At 39.3% G+C, this 20404-nt stretch overlaps 1 protein-coding gene across 7 annotated transcripts in view; it reads left to right on the top strand.

Moving 5' to 3' along the window:
* RAPGEF2 (Rap guanine nucleotide exchange factor 2) overlaps positions 1-20404 on the top strand; it is a 181193-nt gene that overhangs the window by 41185 nt on the left and 119604 nt on the right. For 6 of the 7 annotated variants that reach the window (XM_038178784.2, XM_072037352.1, XM_038178778.2 and 3 more), the window contains exons 2-3: positions 14372-14442; positions 19251-19307. In XM_038178784.2, the coding sequence (XP_038034712.1) occupies positions 14372-14442; positions 19251-19307 (128 nt within the window). Of the gene's footprint in view, positions 1-13892; positions 13912-14371; positions 14443-19250; positions 19308-20404 lie in introns of those variants that run through there. The other variant, XM_072037354.1, reaches the window with a different exon arrangement.

Raw genomic sequence — 20404 nt, 5'->3', positions numbered from 1 at the left:
TACCAGATTTTGCAGGATTTGGCTGGCCATAAAATGTGTGGGGCCTTGGAGCTGCTGCTGCATTCATTCGGTCTTCTTCTAGCATCTGAGACTGCCAATAGAGGTGAAAATTTCTTTCTTCCGCTGGTAGTTATTTAAGCTGTGTGTTTGCCCTGTAGCAGCTACTTCAAGGCCACTAATTCATTTTTATGCTGGCCATCAACCATGTTTCTGCCTGCTCTGGCTAAATGCTAGCATTACTGAAGCTGTGGAAGAGAGTGTAGTAGAAATTTTACTGAACTAATTTATTTGAATCAAGGATTAAGAAACAGAAAATAGATATGCTTGCCAATCTACAGCAATTGCCGAGTTCATGGAGGAGCAAAAAAACTTCAGATCTTTATTAAAAAGTGGGACTTGTGGAATAGTGTAAAAATGTTGGTGAGGGAGGGAAGGCAGAGGGTAGAAACTTTGACAGAAGTGCTCGCATGTAATACATGGGCCCTGCATGTAGAAGCCAAGGCTGGAAGTACTGCAGTTGTACTACCTGTTGTGAATGAGAAGTTGGTGGTTTGGCTGCTGTTTCTTGAACCAGCTTGCCTGAGGCTATTAATTATTTGCAGATTAGATAGATCAAATCAGACAGACAAACCACCCTTTGGATATGCTGGTCACTAGACATAATAATAATCTGTGTTCAGTGTCACAGGAGGAGGTTGTTTTAAAAGGGAGAAAGTCTCAACCCTGAAAGGCTCCCCTGTTGGTTGCTATCTGGATTACCCATACTGTGATGATCTTTCAGAGAGGTCAGGTCCTGCCAGATGCCGGAGTGACACTGAGTGGAGGCACAAGGAGTGCTCTGAGAAAAGCTTGTGATGATGTAGGGACTGGATGAGTTACTCCTGAGCCAAGTTTCTAGACCTGGGGGCAGTGAGCATGAATACAGAGACACCCTGGGTTTCTACAGCGTGAGTTTACATCCAGCTCAGTTGCTCCTGAGTTGATTCCCTTTGGATCCACCTCCTGTACCTTGCTATCCAAGGTCTCTGTGGCTTATTTCACCAGCAGAGAAGTGCTGTCTAAACGTGTGGAAGCTGTTCTGGGTATTGTCAGGTTTCTCACCTTATGAGCCCTGTGCAGTGGGGTTGGAGGTGGAGGAGCAGAGGCAGTAATTAGCTGTGCTGGTGCCGATGGAGGCCACAGCTAATGACAGGCCTGCCTGCATCTCAGCTCCTCATGCCAATACCACAGGACCATGTCTCGTTGTCCCAGTGCTCTGCAGCCCAGGAGACTGTGTAACTTGTCCACTGTGTCCAGTCTTTGTAGGAAGCCTCTGCTTTTAATTACGGTCAACAGTGATCCCCCTTCCTGCGTGCCCAAAGCTCAGGAGTGCTGGTGAGTGCCGTGCAGCAGTGGGTCCCACCAGCTGCTCCTGGAGTGAGCCTCCTCGGCTACTGCCTGATTCCTCTCTGTTTCTTGCAGGCTGCCCTCATCCTGAGCTGTGGTATCATTGGGAAAAGTTCAGTGCTGTTTCAGATCGTGTTTGTCACTCCTGTGTTCATGTGTCAGACTCAGGAAAATGAGTGGAAAGATCTTTGTCTCTTCCTCATTTTAGAACATTCTGGGCCTGTGCAAGCAGGTGATTAATATTAGTCACATTTCTTAGTACGCTCTTAGGAATGTGTGTACATACTGATGTGATGCTTCAACCTGTTGGGTTTCTTGTGGCATTTCAAGGGGTGATACGGGGCACTGGTGGGAAAGAGCTGGCCTACTATCCATCAGCCCACTTTGGGGAGGGGAGTGATGTTTCACTGGGGTGCTGAGCTCTGCTTGGAGATGCTTTCAGTGTTGAAAAAGGGAGTTGTTATCAGTAATCTGCTAACTCAGGAGATCAGTAATCTCGAATAAGGAATGTGCATACTTCAACATGCAATTTTGTAGTTCAAATGCATGAACTTAAGCTGCTGTAAAGGTATGTACTCAATGTTTAAGAACAAATGTCATTTGTTCATCAGTTGATAAGCAGTATCTTAAGATTCACAAAATTGGCTGCTGTCATATGCCCAGTCTAAATCAGTCTGCAAAACAATCGGTAAGCTTTTTTGTATCAAGACTGGTTAAAAGTTCATAAACAATGACACTTGAGGTCGTTGAGAAATACTCTGTTACGAAACCAAGGGTATGTATTTTATTATACACGAGGAGTTCAGTGTTTTCTCTTAAACTCTTTGCTTTGTTAATTTATGCTAAGAATATAACATCTGGTTCCACTCTGAGAAGACTATGGAGTTTCAAAACCTGTTTCCCTTTAGTATGGGGTGGATTAAGATCCTGGGAGATTGCCTGCTGCTGTCCTGCCTGAGGTTTTCAGAGGGTGGTGTGTTGGGTTCCTCCTTTCCACAAAAGTTGCTGCTGGTCCTTTGGAAGCTCCACTTGTAGATGTCAGTGTTTGTTGGAGCTGGAGAACTGCAGATTAGGGGAGAAGTTAGTGTAGCAAATGGAGGAATGTACTTGGGAAATGTAAATTAAAAAAATCCATTGTGACATGACAGCCAGGCATCGTTAGCAGTTATTAGAAATTAAACGCTAGTTCAGTAGACAGCTCATAGACCAGATGTAAACAGTCGCTGCTGTTGGACTGCATTGGGTTTTTAACTGAGAATCGCTTGTCACAGAGAAACACCCGGTGGCATGGCTAGGTGAGAGCTGGAGCTGTTGGGCTTTAACTGTTGGTGAAGTTAGTGAACAAAATATCCAGAGCCAGCCAAGTCAGGTAACGGGGTAAGTAATAGCTCAGCTTTTTTTTCATAGCTGCTAGTCTTTTCAGGATCTTGTGAGTGTGAAAATAATGTCTGTGTGGCTCTGTAACCCATGGTACCAGTGCAGTGGTTTAAGGCATGGGATTTGAGGTTCAAAAAATATAGGTGCTGAGTCTGGATTTTGAGCTGTCTGCTGCAAGAATTGGATTTGGATCTGTTGGTGTGATGAGATGAGAGGGATTTCAGAATGCTGTGAAAGAGCAATCTAGAGCTGCTAATGAGGAATGCTAAAGAGAAAGGGGTTTCCAAATTCCCTCAGAATTTGACTGCACAGCTAAACAAGCTCGGATGGCTTGTTCCCTCTACAAGGCAATTTTGCTGGTCTGGCAGAGCGTTCCAGCGAAGTTACACCATGTGACTTCGCTCTTAGTTCTTTAAGCTTCTGTGCTATTCCTGATGGTTTTCCCTTCTGGATGCAGCTCCGGGTTAGACTGAACCAAGGGAGTTAAGTCCTTCCCCTTAAGGGCAGTGATCCGTTTTATCGGCTGAAGCTTCTTGGTGTCGTTTTATCTTAATGGGCACAGGCAGAGCAGATGGGCTCATCCGGCTGGCCGGCTGCCGGGCAAGGGGGGTCCTGTCTGCTCTTCGTGCCGCGGGCAGCCTCCTGTGGGTCTGGACGTGCCTGTGTGCGTGACTTCTGCTCACCGGACTTAGATGATGAAAGGGTCGGCACACCTGCCCTTTTAAGATGTGGGGTTGGCTCACTGAAGACTCAGACACTTGCCAGAATAAAGTCCAGGTTTTGGCAGTGGAAGGCTTTTTTTTTTTGTGTGTGTGTTTGTGTCTTTTTTTATGGTATTCAGAGCTGCATTTAGGTGCAGAGTGCTGACCTACGAGTAGCCATGCTTCACCACTGTAACCCTACAGGTGCCTCAAATCTTTTTTTTTTTGTAAAATTTGACTTGAAAATGTCTTGGGCCTTTGGCGTTCTTCTTCTAAGTGTTGAATAAACCTGCCCAGGCTGGATCAGAGCATGTCTTCAGTAAGCCCATCTGAGATATGGAAGCTGATACATCCCCAAGTTATATTAAAAATAAAATAAATCCTTTCAAAATCCTACCATTCCTTATATGAAGGGAGTTGGGGAAACTAGCCCCAAGCCCAAAAGATAAAAATATGGAGTTATTAAATGCCGCCTGTGTTTCAGAATATATTTGAGCTGGCAAATAGATTTAGGCTTGGAGATTGTTCTGTGGAAAGTACTTTAGCATTTTGCTAATGTTCACCTCATTTGCACAGAGGGGTAATCCCAGCTCTGGGAGGATGTGACCACTAGCAGCTTTTGAGGGGAATTTTTGGGTGTGAATTGATTTGGCATGCAAATACATACTTCAGTATGATCGTTTGCCTGACAGTTGGGGAATTATTTTCATGTGATCTACTGTTGATGCTTCAAAAAATATTAGTAGATTCGAAGAAATGCTCTGAAATATGCTGCTGTAAGTTCAGCTACTACTAAAAAAAAAAAAAAACAACCCACAACAACCCCGATTCTTTGCTATCTCCTTTTAAAACAGGAAATCAAATGAGAAAGCCTTTGTTTAAAGTATAAGCTGAACTAAAAGGAGTTGTATGTTGGAAAAAATGTCAGCCTAAATGAATTTTAAAGCTTTGTTTAAACATGATATCAAAGTTGTATATTGGGGTATAAACATTCTTGAAATTAGCTATGGTATAATCCTTTCTCTCCCTTTCCTCGTGCTCTTATTGTATCTGCACTTTTTTTTTTTTGATTTCTAAATGTAAAGAAACTGAGAAATATGATTTTTCTCAAGTAAAACCCAAACTGTCCAAGCCACAAAGGAGCTGTGCAGTTTTATTTCTGCGAGTACCAACGATTGCTTCAGCCGTTGTAAAGGAGAACTTTATTTTTGTTTTGTTGTGTGTTTTTGCTTTAGTTGGTTGTAAGCCAGCAATATAAAATGCTTGTAGGCCAGTGATGTAAACTCACTATTTTCTGTTGATTATAGTACTGCCGAGATATTTCTGTTGTAAGTTCTGGCAGTGTGCTGCTTCCAACGTGCATTGGTTTCTTTTGTTTCTGCATGTGAGTTGTCATGGTATCAGCCAGCGAGCTCACCAGCTCAGCCCCTGAGGATGCTGATGTCAGTCTGCAACAAATAACCCCGTGAAAGGCTTTTGGGGTTACCAGGGCCTCCCCGGGGGATCTCTAGAAAACCTGATTCTACAAAGCAGGGATGCTGTTACACACTGGGTGATGTTGGAGTTGGTGTGCTGCTGACTGGGTTGGCAATTAATTGTTTTTGGGAACTGTTTTTCTCAAGGAGTATGTGAGGTTTGTGTCTCTGGGCTGGTTTTGTTTTTGTTTTTTGCTTGGCAAGGAAAAAATACAAAAAGTTGAGGGTGGAGTTTGCTGGCTTTCAGCACTCAGGACAGTGCTGAAAAAAAAGGCTGTGATTCACAGCCAGGATTCTGAATGGCTACAGCACAATTAAGCTATGCAAAAGTTTTGGTTTAAAAAACAAGGGTAAAATGCTACTATTCTAGAGAAATTAGGCAGAACAAGCAGTTGAGACAATTGTGGCTTCAGATGCAGACAGATGATAGCAAGTGATTGTGCTGAGATGGCTTACCAGGTTATCCGTTCATCAGCTGAACAGTGTTGCCTTCTTAGGCTCTTAATAAATTTACAAAGGTTGTTTCAACGATACATATAAAATGTTCACACAAATGGTTATCACAGATCAGCTGGCAAATGACTGCTCTGTAAGGTTGCTGTAGTTTATTTGCTTGTGGCTTGGAATGGTTGTCCCTTCCAACAAATGGGATGCACTGTGAGTACCAGTATACAAGAAAATACAAGTTGTGATGTTTATCTTTCAAACAGTTGTAGAGATGCATTTGAAGAAAGATGACTGTATAGCCACGATGCTGAAGTACTGTGACCTAAGCTTTACAGAAATTCAGTTTCTCAGAAAATGGGTTGTTCTTGCCCACTGCAAGAAAAATTGTATCAGGATCTCATAAAGACCAAGTCTGGACCGATGTGTTTCCTTTGTGGTGATTTGTTTGATTTGGTTATAGGTTGTCTGGACTCTAGTGCTTGTGGGTAAACTGGTATCATAGGTATCATCTCTGCCTGCTTTGAAACCTGTAGATTAAATGAAGTACCCTTAAAAAATAATAAAATACATTGATATATCTTAATCTTTCCCTGACAGCTCCTGGGGAATCCTTTAAGCACAGCTAACTGTTTTAAGCTAACCCTGTTTTAAGTGGGCAATCCTACTAGATATGCTTCGGTCTCCTTTTCCTGGCCACCACCCTAGTCACTCTTAGTGATCTCATTCTCCAGGCTGAGATCCTTCAGAAGTTTCTGTCACAACCAGGAACCACCTAGGAGCTACTTTCTGGTGGTTTACTCTAGTATTCTTGTACATTCAATTTATTTTTCTTGTTTTATTTATTTATTTATTTATTTTTAATAAAATCTGTTGTCCCAAAGTTGTCTGTCTTATAGTCCTATCTATGTAGATACATTTATAGAAAACACATTTCTGCTACAAGTCATTGTTTAAAAACAAATTCCACTGTATGTAGTAGCTTATATTTGTTACAAGATTGAATTTCCTCTAGTAGGTTATTGAATCTTATTGCATATAACTAATGGAAAACATGGGACAAATAACATTGTCTCAAAACAGTTTGAGGCCCTCCTTATCACGATTAAAAAAGCAACAGCAAACAAAACAAAAATACCCATCCCTAGGAACTGGTGTAACTACAACAAAAAATGTGAATGTTTTTGCGATGAATGTGAAAATGGATAGAACAGCTTCCAACTGTTGGCTATAAATATTGAAAAGGCGCAGAAAGGCAATTATATATATTTGAAATGGTGAATAACTTTAAGTGCCTTTCATAATTATGGACTGTGCAGTGAGTAGGAGAGAGCTTTTGTGGTGAAACCGTTTTGTTTGCATTTGGACATGCGACCAAAGACTGAATTTTGGACTACAGAACTTAGCTTTTGTGTTAAGCATTTAATTGTCTGACTTCTATGAGTCTGGAAAGCAGGACAGAAATGCACAGCACTACCCTGTAATTTCCTATGCTCATTAGTTTGTGCACTGACTTCTATGAGATGGCAGGCTTTAATTTCCCGTATACCCTTTCTACGTTTAACCCCATCGTATAGGATGGTTATAATCATGACTGTCTTAATTTCTTTACTTTATTCAGCTAAAAGCTTGATGACCAGCAGGATATGTTAAATCGATTGTATTAATTTTGAGCTGGTGTTAAAAGTCTGTTCCTGTGGGGTGGGTCATTGAACCTTCTAGTTCAGTCTTATATATTTGAGCCGGTTCTGCTGGCAAGATTGAAAACCAGGAACTGTTTATATCATATGTGAATCTGTGAAGCATTACATGGAAGTAGAGGTTTTTAATCCAGTTTGCATTAGGAAAAAAAAAAAAAGTATAGTGCAAAAATAAAGATAAATGAGATTTTATTTCCAGGGGAGCTTGTTTAAATAAAACATATTTGAAAGACAGGAAGGCTGACTGAAGTGTCCCATTGAAACATCTTGTTTCTCCACATCTATTTTAACATGATCCTATTGTGTTTCTCCAGCCTCTGAATTTTAGAGGCAGTAATGCAGCTAAAGATTTTTGAGAAGCACGTTTTTGTTCTGTATTGGAACAATTCCCAGTTAAGACAGACCGGGAAAATAAGAATTTTCCTTTTTCTTTAGGAGGTTTTGGAGTTGTTCCTGATGAGCTTCACGTGTGGGTGCTTCAATTCCAGATTGAATTTGCCTGCTCCTTCTGTTTCCAATTGGGTTTGAAAATTATTTTCTTAACCCAGAACAAATGTGCCTGCCTTTAGTGAAACTAATAATAACAATTTTTTTGTGTGTCAACAAGTCTAAACAGGATCAATACAGTTTCTAGAGTTCTTTCCCACTGCCTGGTTGAAGCAGAGGAAGTGAAGGCTTGTGCTGGGTTGCTGCCTTTCTGGTAGAGGCTGATTCCCAAGCTTAGTCATGCCTGATTACTGTGGAGTAATGTTTTGTCATAGGTTTCCTGAAATACAGTATGTGCTAGTTGAGACAAATTCCTGCAGGTTGAGGATGGTAATTTTTTTCAGAGCTCTGGCCACAGGTTTTAAAGTAAATAATTTAGCATTTGGTGGCTCTAGCAGACCTTTAAATTCAAAAGTTGCCTTTCAATCTCAGTCACCCATTTTGAATATGGATAAGGAGGTAAGGTTGGTTTTTCTTTGTTTGTGTCTTTTTTTTTTTTTTTTTTTTTTTTTTTTCAAACAAACAAACCTCCTCCATGCAAATTGTCTCCTCATTGTCTTGGGGAGCTGCAGGTTTGAGGAAAGCTGAGCTAGTGCCTGGAGCAGGCAGTTCAGGAAGAGGCAGAATAAATAGGCAGATGGGTGACAAACTAGGGACAACAAAGCTGCTTTGCTAACCAGCAGGTGTCTTCCTACCCTCTGTATGTGGCTTTGCACTCCACCTGTCTCCAGTGCCACTTGTTCTTGCTTCCCACCCCTCCACTTTCTATGTTTTTCCTGTGTCAGAAGAAAAGGGAGAAACTATGATGGCACTGTGGGGTGATGGTGTTTGGTGGAGCAGCTCTGCTGAGCTGACTCCCTGTGCATCTGTGTCAGGAATTTTGAATTTCCTGATGAGCAGCTTGGCTGGGAGGTGGTGGTGCTGCTCCTTCGGAACGGGAGGGCTGTGTTGGGCTGGTTGGTGTTCTTGTTATCCTAGATGACACTTGGAAACTGAGTATATTAAGAATTAGAAATTTTATTTTATGTTCAGACAACTTATTAGTTGATTGGTTACTTTCCCCCATCACAGTTCAAAATAGTATCTATGTAGCTGCCAATTCAGTCACTTAATTCTGTATTGAATTGGTAAATTTTTTTCTATTACTGTGCCTCTATTTTTGAATGCCACAGATCTCTACATAGCATGCTGTGCAGTAGTAGGAATAACTAGCAGAAAAATGCTGCTGTAGCTTGTAGTGAAGTTGAAAAGAATAATTTATCTTAAATTTCAGTGTATTAGTTTGTATTCTGGCTGGTTTCCCGTGTGTCAGCACCCCAGCCCTGAATATGAAGGTCCTGATGTGAGGGAAACAATGTCAAAACTCTGTCCTACATGACAAATCCTTCATTTTAATCTCCTCAGCAAATTACTGCTGGTATGGCTCACTGATAAGTCCATGCATACCTGGGCATGCTCCTGCACAGCAACTGTGAGAAAGTTTATTTTTTCTGCTGCTGGGAAGCTGAAGGTAGAGTACTTCATCTTCATTTGTGTACAGCAGGGATTTTGGTATCAGCAGGACTGGATTTTTGTGTCATGCTGTAAGTCTGTTCAGTCTGTACCTGGCTTTGCTCCTGACTTTGACAGTTTAATATTTGCAAGGTGTGAGCTCACTCTCAGAGTAAGGTTTTGCCCTGCCTTTGGTTTTGTCTTGCCTTTGGGTTTGTCTGGGATAGCTGAAGTTGCTGCCGCCCTGTCTGCCCTGGCTTTCCTTCAGAGGCTGTGGTCTCTGAAGGCAGGGCCGTGTATGTCCTCCGGAGTTGCTCTTTGTGAGAGCCTGGCACGTTCGTGCGGACTGCCTCGTGTACACAAACCTGCTCAGGAGCAGATGTCTGCTGCAGACACGGACTTTTCTGTTTAAGCCGGATGAGTTGCTGCAGTAGTCTGGCCTGTTTCTTTTGGCAATGCTGGCACTGCTTTGGCCTTAGGGTGCAGTACAGGCAGGTGCTAAATGAATGCTAGAGAAATAAATGCTTGGTATAGGTACCTGAATTGCTGAGGGTCAAATGATTTCAGGTGCTGGATGCAATAAAAAAAAAAAGGGAAAAGGACAGAATCCTACAGCTGCAAGGAAAGAGACAAGACAAGACTTCAGCAATGTTGGTTTTGATTGTGACTCACTATTCCTCACTGGGAAGAAAAACTGTGCTTGTTAGTATATGATTTGATGGGGTAAAAAAGCATTAAAATACTTGGAAAGGAAGGTTCTACTTTAAGCAAAAATTACCATTCAGGCAGCCACATTAAAACTACACATGCCCCTTCCGTGCAAGCAGTTTGGTAATGCACGTAAACCAGCAGAAGGCTTTGAGGTCCCACATTCTCTCTGCCTTCATCTCCCTGAGCCTGACATCGTGGTCCCCGTGGCGATGTCTCGAGCGGTGCCAGTGCTGAGCCTGCTGGGGACAGCAGGCAGGGAGCTGCCATTTTCCCAGCAGTGCAACCAGGCGGCTTGGGCGCCGTTCTGGGCCTGAGAGGTGTGAGCGGGCTGGGACTGCCTGTTCCATGACCTCCACTCACAGCCTTCATCCTCCCTGGGGGTTTGCTTTTAGGTACCTCAGTCTAAGCTGGGTTATTGTGTATTCTGACAAAGGCTGGCCTCTCAAACTGTTGTATAGTCAGCAGGCAGGTTGTTCGGAGCCGGAGGTGAATATCAGGTGTGTTGAGAAGCTCTTTTTCCCCTCCAAGGAAGTAAATTAGGGAATTAGCTTGTTTTTTTTTTTTTTTTTTTTTTTTTCTTACCCTTTGATTCAAAATGAAACGAGCTATTGAAAAGGTAGGATGAAAGCTTCTCTGCGCTTTCTTGCCATGCCTGCACAGAAATGAGTGAATTTCTCGCTATCAGAGGAACGAATTTCTCAGACCAGCATTTTGCTTTTCAACTGTGGCAAGGATGATGGATGGTTGAGTTAGGCTGGCGTTTCCACATCTTACTATAAAGCAGGATGGAAAAAGTACAAAACTTCTAGGGAGGCTTAAATTTTTCAGTCAAAAGTAGTGAATTCTGAAGTGTATCTATCACTTCAGTGAAGTGAATGTTTCTTAAGCTGCTGTGAATCCGGGGCCAACTTTCTGGTTTTGGCTTGTGTAACTGACACTATCAGCATGTTTGAAACAAATGCAACATCTGTACATAAAAAAAAAAGCAGATTTTTATTAGAAATGAGAACACAGGTAAGGTTTCAGGCTGTTTTTCTACAGACCTAATTGAAGCTGAGCAGTGTTAAAGCTCAAGTCTCCCTGTGTTGTTTTGAAGCATAGTCGGAACTTTAAACTGAGCCAGCTGACACCACTGAAACATAGTAAGAAATAACAGCGAATTAAGTTTCAGACTGCTCCACATACAGCAATTAAACATTTGACTTTGGCTGTACTACAAGCTTGTGTATATTAGATTTCAGTCTTCTAGCTTGCTTCTTCATTTAAAGAAGAAAAAAATGCTTTTAAAACTGTGCTAATTTGAACATTGCATTAACTTTTTTTGCTCTTGGAGATTCCATTGACATTTTTTCAAACTGTTGCCAAGATCTTTATGTAGATCTCAATTCTTGCAGCAAGATCAGCCAAGTCTTTATGTTGTCATTGCAATCATCTTTTTTCAATGGATAAAGTCAGAAAGCAGAAAGCTGGTGGTTTCTCAGTACTTTTTGTATAAATCTTCTTTGCTGTGGCAGAGCATTTAACCAGTTATATTGGTGATGGTGAGTTTTGCTCCTTCTGACTTACAAGCTGTTATAAAGTATTGGATTCCTTTTTTAAATAAGTTAAACTGTATGAAGAACTTCTTTCTCTGAGCTTTCGATGGCTCAGTCTGCCACCTTGTGGTAATTTAAGTACATCTATTGTAAAAACAAAAAATACATCAGACTGCTGCTGCCATTTATATGCTTTTATACATTCTGGGGATTAGTGTTAACATGCTGTGGTCCTAAAAACTACTTATCTCAAAAGGTGTTTAAGTCCCAATGTTGCTGAATTTAATTGCATCTTTTAAGGATTTTCTCAACTATTCTGCTTAAATATAAAGACATTGCATCCATGAAAGACAAAAAGTTCTTTTCCTGAGAATTTTGATCTTTTAGCTTTCTGGCAATTGTCTATAATACCAAAATTGAAAAATTTTGTAGCCAAAGCTTGTATGTACATGTGGAATTTTTTTGGGGGGTAGAGGAAAGGTGGCTTTTATTCTGCCACTGTTTCAAACATTCTGAATTTACTTAGGATTTTAAAAGACACGGTGCAAATATTTCTGAAGGACTCTTGCATTCCATTAACTCACTTTTAATCAAGACGTTCAAACAACACTAAAACATCCATGTCCGATAAAAATGTTTGCTAAGTAAACAAAGCATAGCTTTTCCAGAGATAAATTGAAAACTGAGGTGACTAATGGGGATAATTTATTAAGCTTCGGTTTATTTTTTTCAAATTGCTTTCCTACTTTTTAATGCTGCAGAATGGGAGTGTGCAGTGCCTACTGGCAGTATATGAAAACATATGCAGTGCTTTTGGATGGCTCTTTTTTTTTTTTTTTTAATCTTGCACAGTTATGCAGAATTTAATGACAGGGTTGATACGTGAATTTGTTGCTTAAATTTCATTGCTAAGCTTTCGGTGGTAGAGGGAGCTGTTTCCTGTTAGACACCCTGTGGAAAAGCTCTGCCTGAAGAATGGGCTGCAGCTCTTGTCAGGAGCTGTTGTCTGATCCAGTGCTGGTGCACATCACCTGCAATGCTGAAATGCCTGTTGGTTTTGACAGGAGAACAAAAGGTCTGTGGATCCCTTTTACCATGCACTTATACTTTTACAGCTGTGGGTCCATGTAACCAGGCATCTTCAGTGGTTCTTCTGTTAGTGAATCCTTCACTGCACGTAAAACCCACGCCACCCTGGAGAAACCTCAGTGCCAGCCCCGAGGGCAAAGGATTATTCTCCTTTTCAGTGCATGCCTGTTGTTGCACAGACTTGTGGTAAACAACTTACAGCAGCACCTTCTGACCAGGCTCTTGCTAGTAGTGATGGGTTATGTGGAAGTCTGATTCCCAGTGATCCACTCCCAGTTTCCTGGGGCAGCTGGTGGCTTGGGCAGCTGAGGCACTGCAGTGCCACTAGGACAGACAGGCTTGTGGCTCCTGGGGGTCCCTGCAAGGCAGCAGCAGGCATGAGCTTTTATATGTTTTTATTAGTATAAAATGGGGGTGTGAGGGAAGGCGTAGAACAAACCTGCAAGTAGCCGTTTTGTTTTTTTTTTTTTTTTTTTTTTTCCTCCTCAAAGCCGCATATACAAGGTCCCTCCATCCCAGATGATGCATAATTGTCTTTGTCCTTCACTTTGTCCTCTGCTCCTTGCAGGAGGACCAAAGCCTCCAGGGAACAGAAGGACCAGAACAGAAGTGAAATCAAAGTTTTCACTTGTGCATTTCTTCTGCTTTTTTGAACTGAGTTTTTCCATTTTTTTTCAGTGTGAGGCAAAAATCATTCTTTTAGGTATTGAATGAAAGATATTTATTTAGTCTCAACCACTGGCTGCAGCTCCTGGTGTCTTTTCTTATCTGTAGAGTGGTTTAAACAAGGACAGTAACACTCATACAATAATATACTAAACTAGATCTTATTTTTATTTTTCTTAATTAACATTAACTTCTCCTGGGGGAATTCAGCACTCAAGTCTCCTCCTGAGCATCTCACATGGCATTCTTTCACTGTGTCTGGATACTGAAGTATCTCTGTACTCACATTCAATTTTAAATAAAGTTTTCCCAGTGACAAAATATTTCACAAAATAGCTTTGAAATTCTGCATTACTTGAAAACATATTCTTATAGTGAGTTATAAGGGCGTTAGTTTATTCTCAGCTTTCTGTCAGCCTCAGCTAGTTTTTGTGAGCTACTGCATTGTTTTTCAATGAAGCAGTTTAAAAAAATGGATGGTGAAACAGTATTAAATCCATGAGCCAAAGTTAAATCATCATAGATGTGGGCTGAAATCAAGCTTTCTTAAGTGTAGTAGTGATCTAACATCAGCAAACCCTCTAGATTGATGTTAATTCTTCCACAGTTGCACTGTGGGAAGTTTTAGACTTGGGTGATGTTTTCATCTCTGTATTAATGTTTTTTTTGTTTGTTTGTTTGTTTTTTAGCTGGGTGTCAGAGTTTCACAGTAAATGTAAAACTGAATGTAAAATTTGTCATGTAATTAGTATTTATTATTATTTTTTTAGTTATTTCATGCCAATAATTGTCTGTTCATGTCATCTTTTTTTCTCCCTTAAGCTTGTGGTTTTGCTTCCATTTGACGAAGGTACAATTTTTTAAATGTTTACACTGGGTTATTTTGCAGACTATTTTTGCACTTTTTTCTTTTCTCTTGAACTTAAAAAGACTATTTTCTTGTGAGCTTGCTTTATGGAATAAACAGAAGTTCTTGGGTACACTGGCATTGGGAAGCAGGGTAGTTGCACCGTAGCTCACTGGAATTCTGGACCAGGATTGTTTACTGAACATGAGCAATGATGGCAAAAGCCGAAAGGTTTTCTGTGTTTGAATTTTATGATGTGGCCATTAGCACCATCCTTCCCTGTGTTAGTTTCTGAAGTAGAATCAAAGGTATTCATGCAGATTGCGTTTGATCGCCTGTAAATGTGTTATTTCCAATATTTCTGCTGCCCATAGCAGGAAAACTTTAAATGCTTTATAAAAGCAGAATTTTAACAGCTTGTACCAAATTGAAAATCCTAATAATGTTTTCCATATGTTTGCAGGATTTGGAGATTGTGTATTCCTATTTACATGGAATGGAAGCCTTGTCTAATCTGAGAGAACATCAGCTAAGGTATGATGCTTTGTAAGAGCTACTGCTTATGTGTGGAAAAAAGGTTTACACAATTGTGTAGAAACAAACATTTCTTACACAATCTTCTATTTAAGCTGTATTTCATAGAAAGCATAATATTTTAATAGGTGTTTGTCACTTGCATTTGATGCTCCCATCAAAAAGCAAGAAGTTTGCTGCCAGAATTTTTATTATCCTTTCATTTTATTAAAATGGAGTTCAATGATTTATATGAAGGAGTGCATAATTTTTATTACAGACTTATTACAGAAGTTTTGAACTTGCATGGTAGTAGGTATAATCAAAGTTAAATACAATAAAGAAAGTGGTAATGTTTCTACTTCAGAACATTTTCAGCTGAAAATAGTTTTGTCAATGCTTTAAACTCTTCTCACTGAAGCTGCTTCTATCATGGGTATGTACCAGCCCTGAATGCCTTTGGGAGGACTACGTAGAAATAATTTTCAATTGCTTCTGATAGCTAGGTGAGTGTGTAGTGTTTGCATCTCTCCATTGAAAAAGGCCTACGTAAATCCACTACGTACCTCAGTCTCCAGATCTTGTGTCACCTTGAGTGTCTGGTCAGCTAAGGATTTTGTATTGCAGACTCTCACTATACTTTAGACGGTGTCTTTGACAGACCTGCTACTATGGTTATCCTTCTTGTTTCTTAATAGAACTTCATACTGGAAGGTTTCCAATAGAGAAGAAAATCAAAGATAAACATATGCTAGTCTGGAAGATTGTTTGAGGAGCTGTATGGAAAAGTAAAGAGGATAGTCTTCTCCCTGAAAGAGAGAAAGTAGAGCTGGGCAGAGGACAAGCGCAATTTTCTGTGGGTTTGCCTTTGATATCAAAATTTGAAGCTGAATTTTCCTATTTGCCATAGGAGTGTTTTTTTAGACTTTTTATCAATTTCCTATCCAGACGATGCATAATTCACAGCAAATCCTCATCGTTATTGATTTTAAAAACATAAGCTTAATCCTCAGTGGCACTCAAAGGCCTGTTGAATTCTAAGTTAGACACTTCATTGTTGTATCAATATGTTCATGATGGCAGACATGACGTTTAGAAAACAAAAATTCAGGATATTGCTTTGGCCATAAAATAAAATTTTTTCCAGGAACTGTCAGGATTTCAGCTGTCAGGAAAAGAGGTTTGAATTTATCTGCCATAAGTGAAATAACTTTTTTTTTTTTTTTTTTTTTTTGAAACAGTCACTTTTATTTCATTATTTTTGAAATATTTAAGGCACTAAAATAGTATATGTTAATGCATTAACAAAGTAAAGAAATAGGAGGCTTGGTAACTATACATTGCACTTGTGTACCATACCTTGAATTCAAAAGCTGGCTATCACTGCATCCATTTATTACTTTATTGTCCTAACGCTTTCTTCTTGTATGGGTGCATGTATGTATCCCTATATGCTCCTCTCCTCCTGTTTTCTGTTATGGGTGGGTGTGTTTTCTTTTCAGGCTGAGACCTAAAGTAAATGCTTTATGTACAATGTACAACTTCTGGTCCTGAAGGAAAGTCTGCACATAGTCCAAATCACTTAAGTAATGCAATAATCATGGAAGCAGTCTATTATTTGGGTTCTGTTTCAGTTTGTGCTTCCTTTTGTGCAGAAGTTTGAGAAAAATTATGTGCTACACATACAAATGATACTTAGTAAAATAAACAAAACATACAAACAAAAACAACAAACTAATAAATGTCATCATCATATTTCTTTTCCCCATAAAGCACTTTAATAAAGTAATTTAAATAAAAACTTCCAGATGTACTTTATATTATTTTTTAAAGACTTGCATTTATTTGATTTTAAGTCATTGTTTCAGTTGTCTTCACACAAATATCTTACTACTAGCTGAGTCTTCTAAGAGTATTTGGACATCAGTGCCTTTCTGGCAGATACAAAAAGGAGGCCTGCACATCTTCTGTATGCTCTACAAGGAAAGAGAATGAACTACTATTATTTTGCATCATGGGGCTTGCCAACATTTACCGCATCTGAAGATGCTGAAGCAAATTTGGCTTGATTAATGCTCTTAAAAGTTCTAATTTCTGGTTTCTTGCTTCGTCATTCTGTTGGAGTCTTCATTCCCAAGCCAATGTCCTGTAATTGTGAGAAAATAAAAGGTGGACTTTGTCCCAATGTGCTCACGACACATTCTGCAATATGAATGTTGACTTCAAAGTAGACTGTGTAATTACTTCTCCTTTGAATTTAATCATGCCCTCCTTCCAAAGTATTTTCTGTTTTGCTATTATATGCAAGAGTTTCAGAATATCAAGATTTACATAGCTGGAGTTGAACTGATGTTAACTTGTTTACAAAGATCAAAGCATGCACATATGGTTACATGGTATGTTGATTTGTACTTTTTGGCTTCCTGTTCAGAATGAGGTTCTTGCTGAGGAATGTGTGGAACTTGGGCTAGCTCTCCCAGCACAGTGCGTTCCTAGAAGAGAGCTTCTGTTTGCAGTGCCATACATGGAAAAGGCTGGATTCCCTGCAGATGTGGGACAAAAAGCTTTTATAGCATCCTTTAAGAAACAGCATTTCTTGTGGCTGTGGGATGCCTCAAAGACTTCTGAGATGCATTAAAACTATTGTAGTAAATACAGCCTTCAGTAGTGAATAATTTACCTTGTGGTTTTCTGATGAGCTCATCTTGAATTTATTACATGTGTTTAGGAGGTGGACAAAGATCACATTTGAGTGAAAATTCAACAGCAGTATTGACCGGAACTAAATCAGTTTTCAAAATACTTGAAGAAATAGTCTATTTTTTACTGTAACTTACAGTAACAGCAATTTCTAACTGTTCCAGTTTAACACAAGAATTGAAATGCTTGTCTACCTTCTGTGCAAGGCATTTTCTCCCCTATTACCATCATAATAATGGTACCAAAATGCTATAAAACTCAGAGCCAGTGGTGAACTTTTGTGACTTTATCAAGAATGTACTTCCTCTGCTTCAAATTCATATGGGAACAAAACTTGCTTGTTAAAGTGATTCTGTTTCCTATAACTCCTACTCTTGGATGGCCTGGTGCCCAGAATCTTTTCAGACCAGTAGGGTACAGACTATCCAGCATGTTTTATAAGCAGTATTTTCATTTTAAAATTTGATAGCTAACAATGACTTTTCATTTTCTTATGCTATGTTGTCACCAATAACCTCACATCCACTTGTAACAAACCTCTCAAAGCAGAGGACTGGTGAGAGAAGGTGAGGACCCAGGCACTGGAAGCAGACAGTAGCTTTTTGGTTTCTGTATAGTTTTGGCAAGATTTGATTCTATGGTGGGAAACAGTGTCTGAAAAAGAGGAAGCTCTATGGTTCAAAAAGCTTCTTGCTGTGCAAGGAAGACAGATTTTTCATTAGCAGAAAGTTGTATATAATACACAAGACTTAATTATATACAACACAGAAATTGCTTATAAGAGGAGTTCTCGGAGATGGTCCAAAGACTAAATCCAAAATACTGTGTGTGTGTGTGGTTGAAGGTGATTAAGCTTGATTCTTGAGAAAATGGAATTAGGATCTAAATTCTTTATGAAAAATTGATGAATTATCAAGGTACCACTACAAGCCTGTCACCTATGGACAGAAAAGCATTGGTTTTTAGTGTGTAGATGTAAGTAAACTTCTGAAAGAGAGGAGGGCAAGGGAAACTTTTAACAGTCTACTGGCTATTGAAATCAATAAATTAGGAAGTTGGCATAAACAACGATAAGCCTTTTAAACAGCACACCAAACCCAAATCAGCTCTTCTGGACCTCATGTCAACTTCCTTGAGTCTTCTTGCTCAGGCACGTTTGTCTGCTTTTATGATACTTCCATGGATAGCCGATCATTGTCACACTGATGACAAATCCTGCAAGGGATGAGAATTTCTTTCCTAAATTTAAATATAGTTTCTTATTTGAATGTTCGTATGAGCCTCTTAGGCAAATCTCTGGATGATTGTCTGTCAAACAGCCCGTGTGTTTGTGGTCAGCTTCAGTGCCCTGGGATGTCCAAGGGAGGCAGTGGGTTTTGTTTCTTTCCCACCCTCAGTAAATTACTGCGCCCATTTCCTTAAGACAATAGACAGAAATGTGTTTTTTCCTTCCCACCAAGTTAATGTTGTGTTTCCTAGTATGTGGAAAGGTCTGTTATAGTTGCTCTATGTTATGCATTCACTATTTGCCTGACAAATGTGGCGTAAGTGTTTTAATCCTCCTCTCTAGACAGAGGATTTTCCTACAGGAAATTCTCTCCACTTTGAGCCCTCTGGGATTTTAGCATTAAAATCTGTTGGTAATTTTTTTAAGTTAAGTTGCTGAATTCTAACAAAAAGATTGTTAGAATTGATTTACCATGATTTTTTACATTGATTTACCATGTAGCATAACTTCTTGTATTATCTATTGAGCTTGAATGTGATCTAATGCAATGTGATGGTCTGTTTTTTTTTAAAGGTTGCATTGTTTCTTCATAAAGCAACATACTTTTATCAGATAATTTTATAAAATGAGATCAGTATCATTTTATCCACTTTATAATTTTTTTATGGGAGCAATTACATGTAATGTCCTAAATCAAATCTGATTTTGGATAAACTAATAGCTCTAATGCTTAGACTTAACGATTTATGCTCTTAAATTAAGAAATTAGCTAAGGTTTAAATTGATGGTTAATTTCTGTAAGGGCTGGAGGCAAATGTGAAAATGCTGACTAACTTCAGAAAGTGAAGTCTTTTGTGACACTGATACAAATCATAATTAAAAATGACTTTTTCTCTTTCAGACTGATGTGTGAAACTGTTAGATATGAAAGGCATGAAGCAAATGAAGTCCTGTACTAGTAAGTGTTTCTTCTTCCCTTCATATGGTGTTAATTCTAATTATATTCTGAGTAATTCATTCTGAAGTGTGTTAAGAACAGCATTTCATGCCATCTCCCTCCCCCAGTGCAGAGTCTGTAAACATCAGTAAGCTACTCCATTTTCATCATGAAACAATGGAGAAATTTACTGGTTCTGGGGAGAGAGCTTCTAGTGACTTACTTGCTGAAGTGTATTACATTTTTTTATTCAGTGAGATTATACAGAATTAGTAAGTGGGATGTCTTCTCATTACAATAAGTTGTCATTTGGTTTCGCATCAGTTTTGGCAAAGTAGTAGTGATCAGCGTCTCGTGCCAGAGGTGCCAAATTGACAAATCTAACGTGGCTTGTAATTAACTGGGATGTGATCTAATGTCATCTCAGATTTACGATAAACATCCGAGAGCTGCAGTTTCTTCATTTATACAATCAACTTACTGGTTGATTTATACAACCAACATTTATACAGTCAACTTACTGGTTGATTGTATAAATGGTTAAATAGGTTCATCAGATTTTCATTCATTGCAGCTAGTCCAGGCTCTAAATGAAGATTTGCTGGGTTGTCTGGTATTATTTGAATATTAATGCATGCAAAGAATGCACCTGTGTGCCTCCTTTATGCATATGTATTTTTTTCCTGCACTGACCATCATAAGGAAGATGTGATTGAACAAACTTCAGTGCTAAGCCTTGACTATTCCACAAGGTTAAATTAATGTCTACTGAAACATATTAATCATTTATGTATGGGAAATGCAATGTACAAGGTCAAAGTCTGTAGATGGGTAGATTACTTTGTAATCAGATCAATATAATCTTTGTAATTAATTTTACAGATTAATTTGCTAGTGACCATTGTGCTGGTGTTTTGTCCTTCTGTAGGCAGTTGGGTTTTGTGTCCATTATATGTCCCAGAGTTTTTGTTTGGTTGTAATATCTTGGCTTATTCTAACCATTCAAATTATATGCTGAATTAATCAAGGCTACTACTTACACATAAAAGCAGAGCAGGGAAAGTTATCAGGGAATACATGTCTAAGAAAATAAAATCTGCAAACAAAATTGTGAAATC

This window comes from Anas platyrhynchos, chromosome 4 (genome assembly GCF_047663525.1).
Source record: "Anas platyrhynchos isolate ZD024472 breed Pekin duck chromosome 4, IASCAAS_PekinDuck_T2T, whole genome shotgun sequence".
NCBI lineage: Eukaryota > Metazoa > Chordata > Aves > Anseriformes > Anatidae > Anas > Anas platyrhynchos.
The sequence above is the reverse complement of the archived record's forward strand: the minus strand, read 5'-3'. Positions and strand labels throughout refer to the sequence as shown.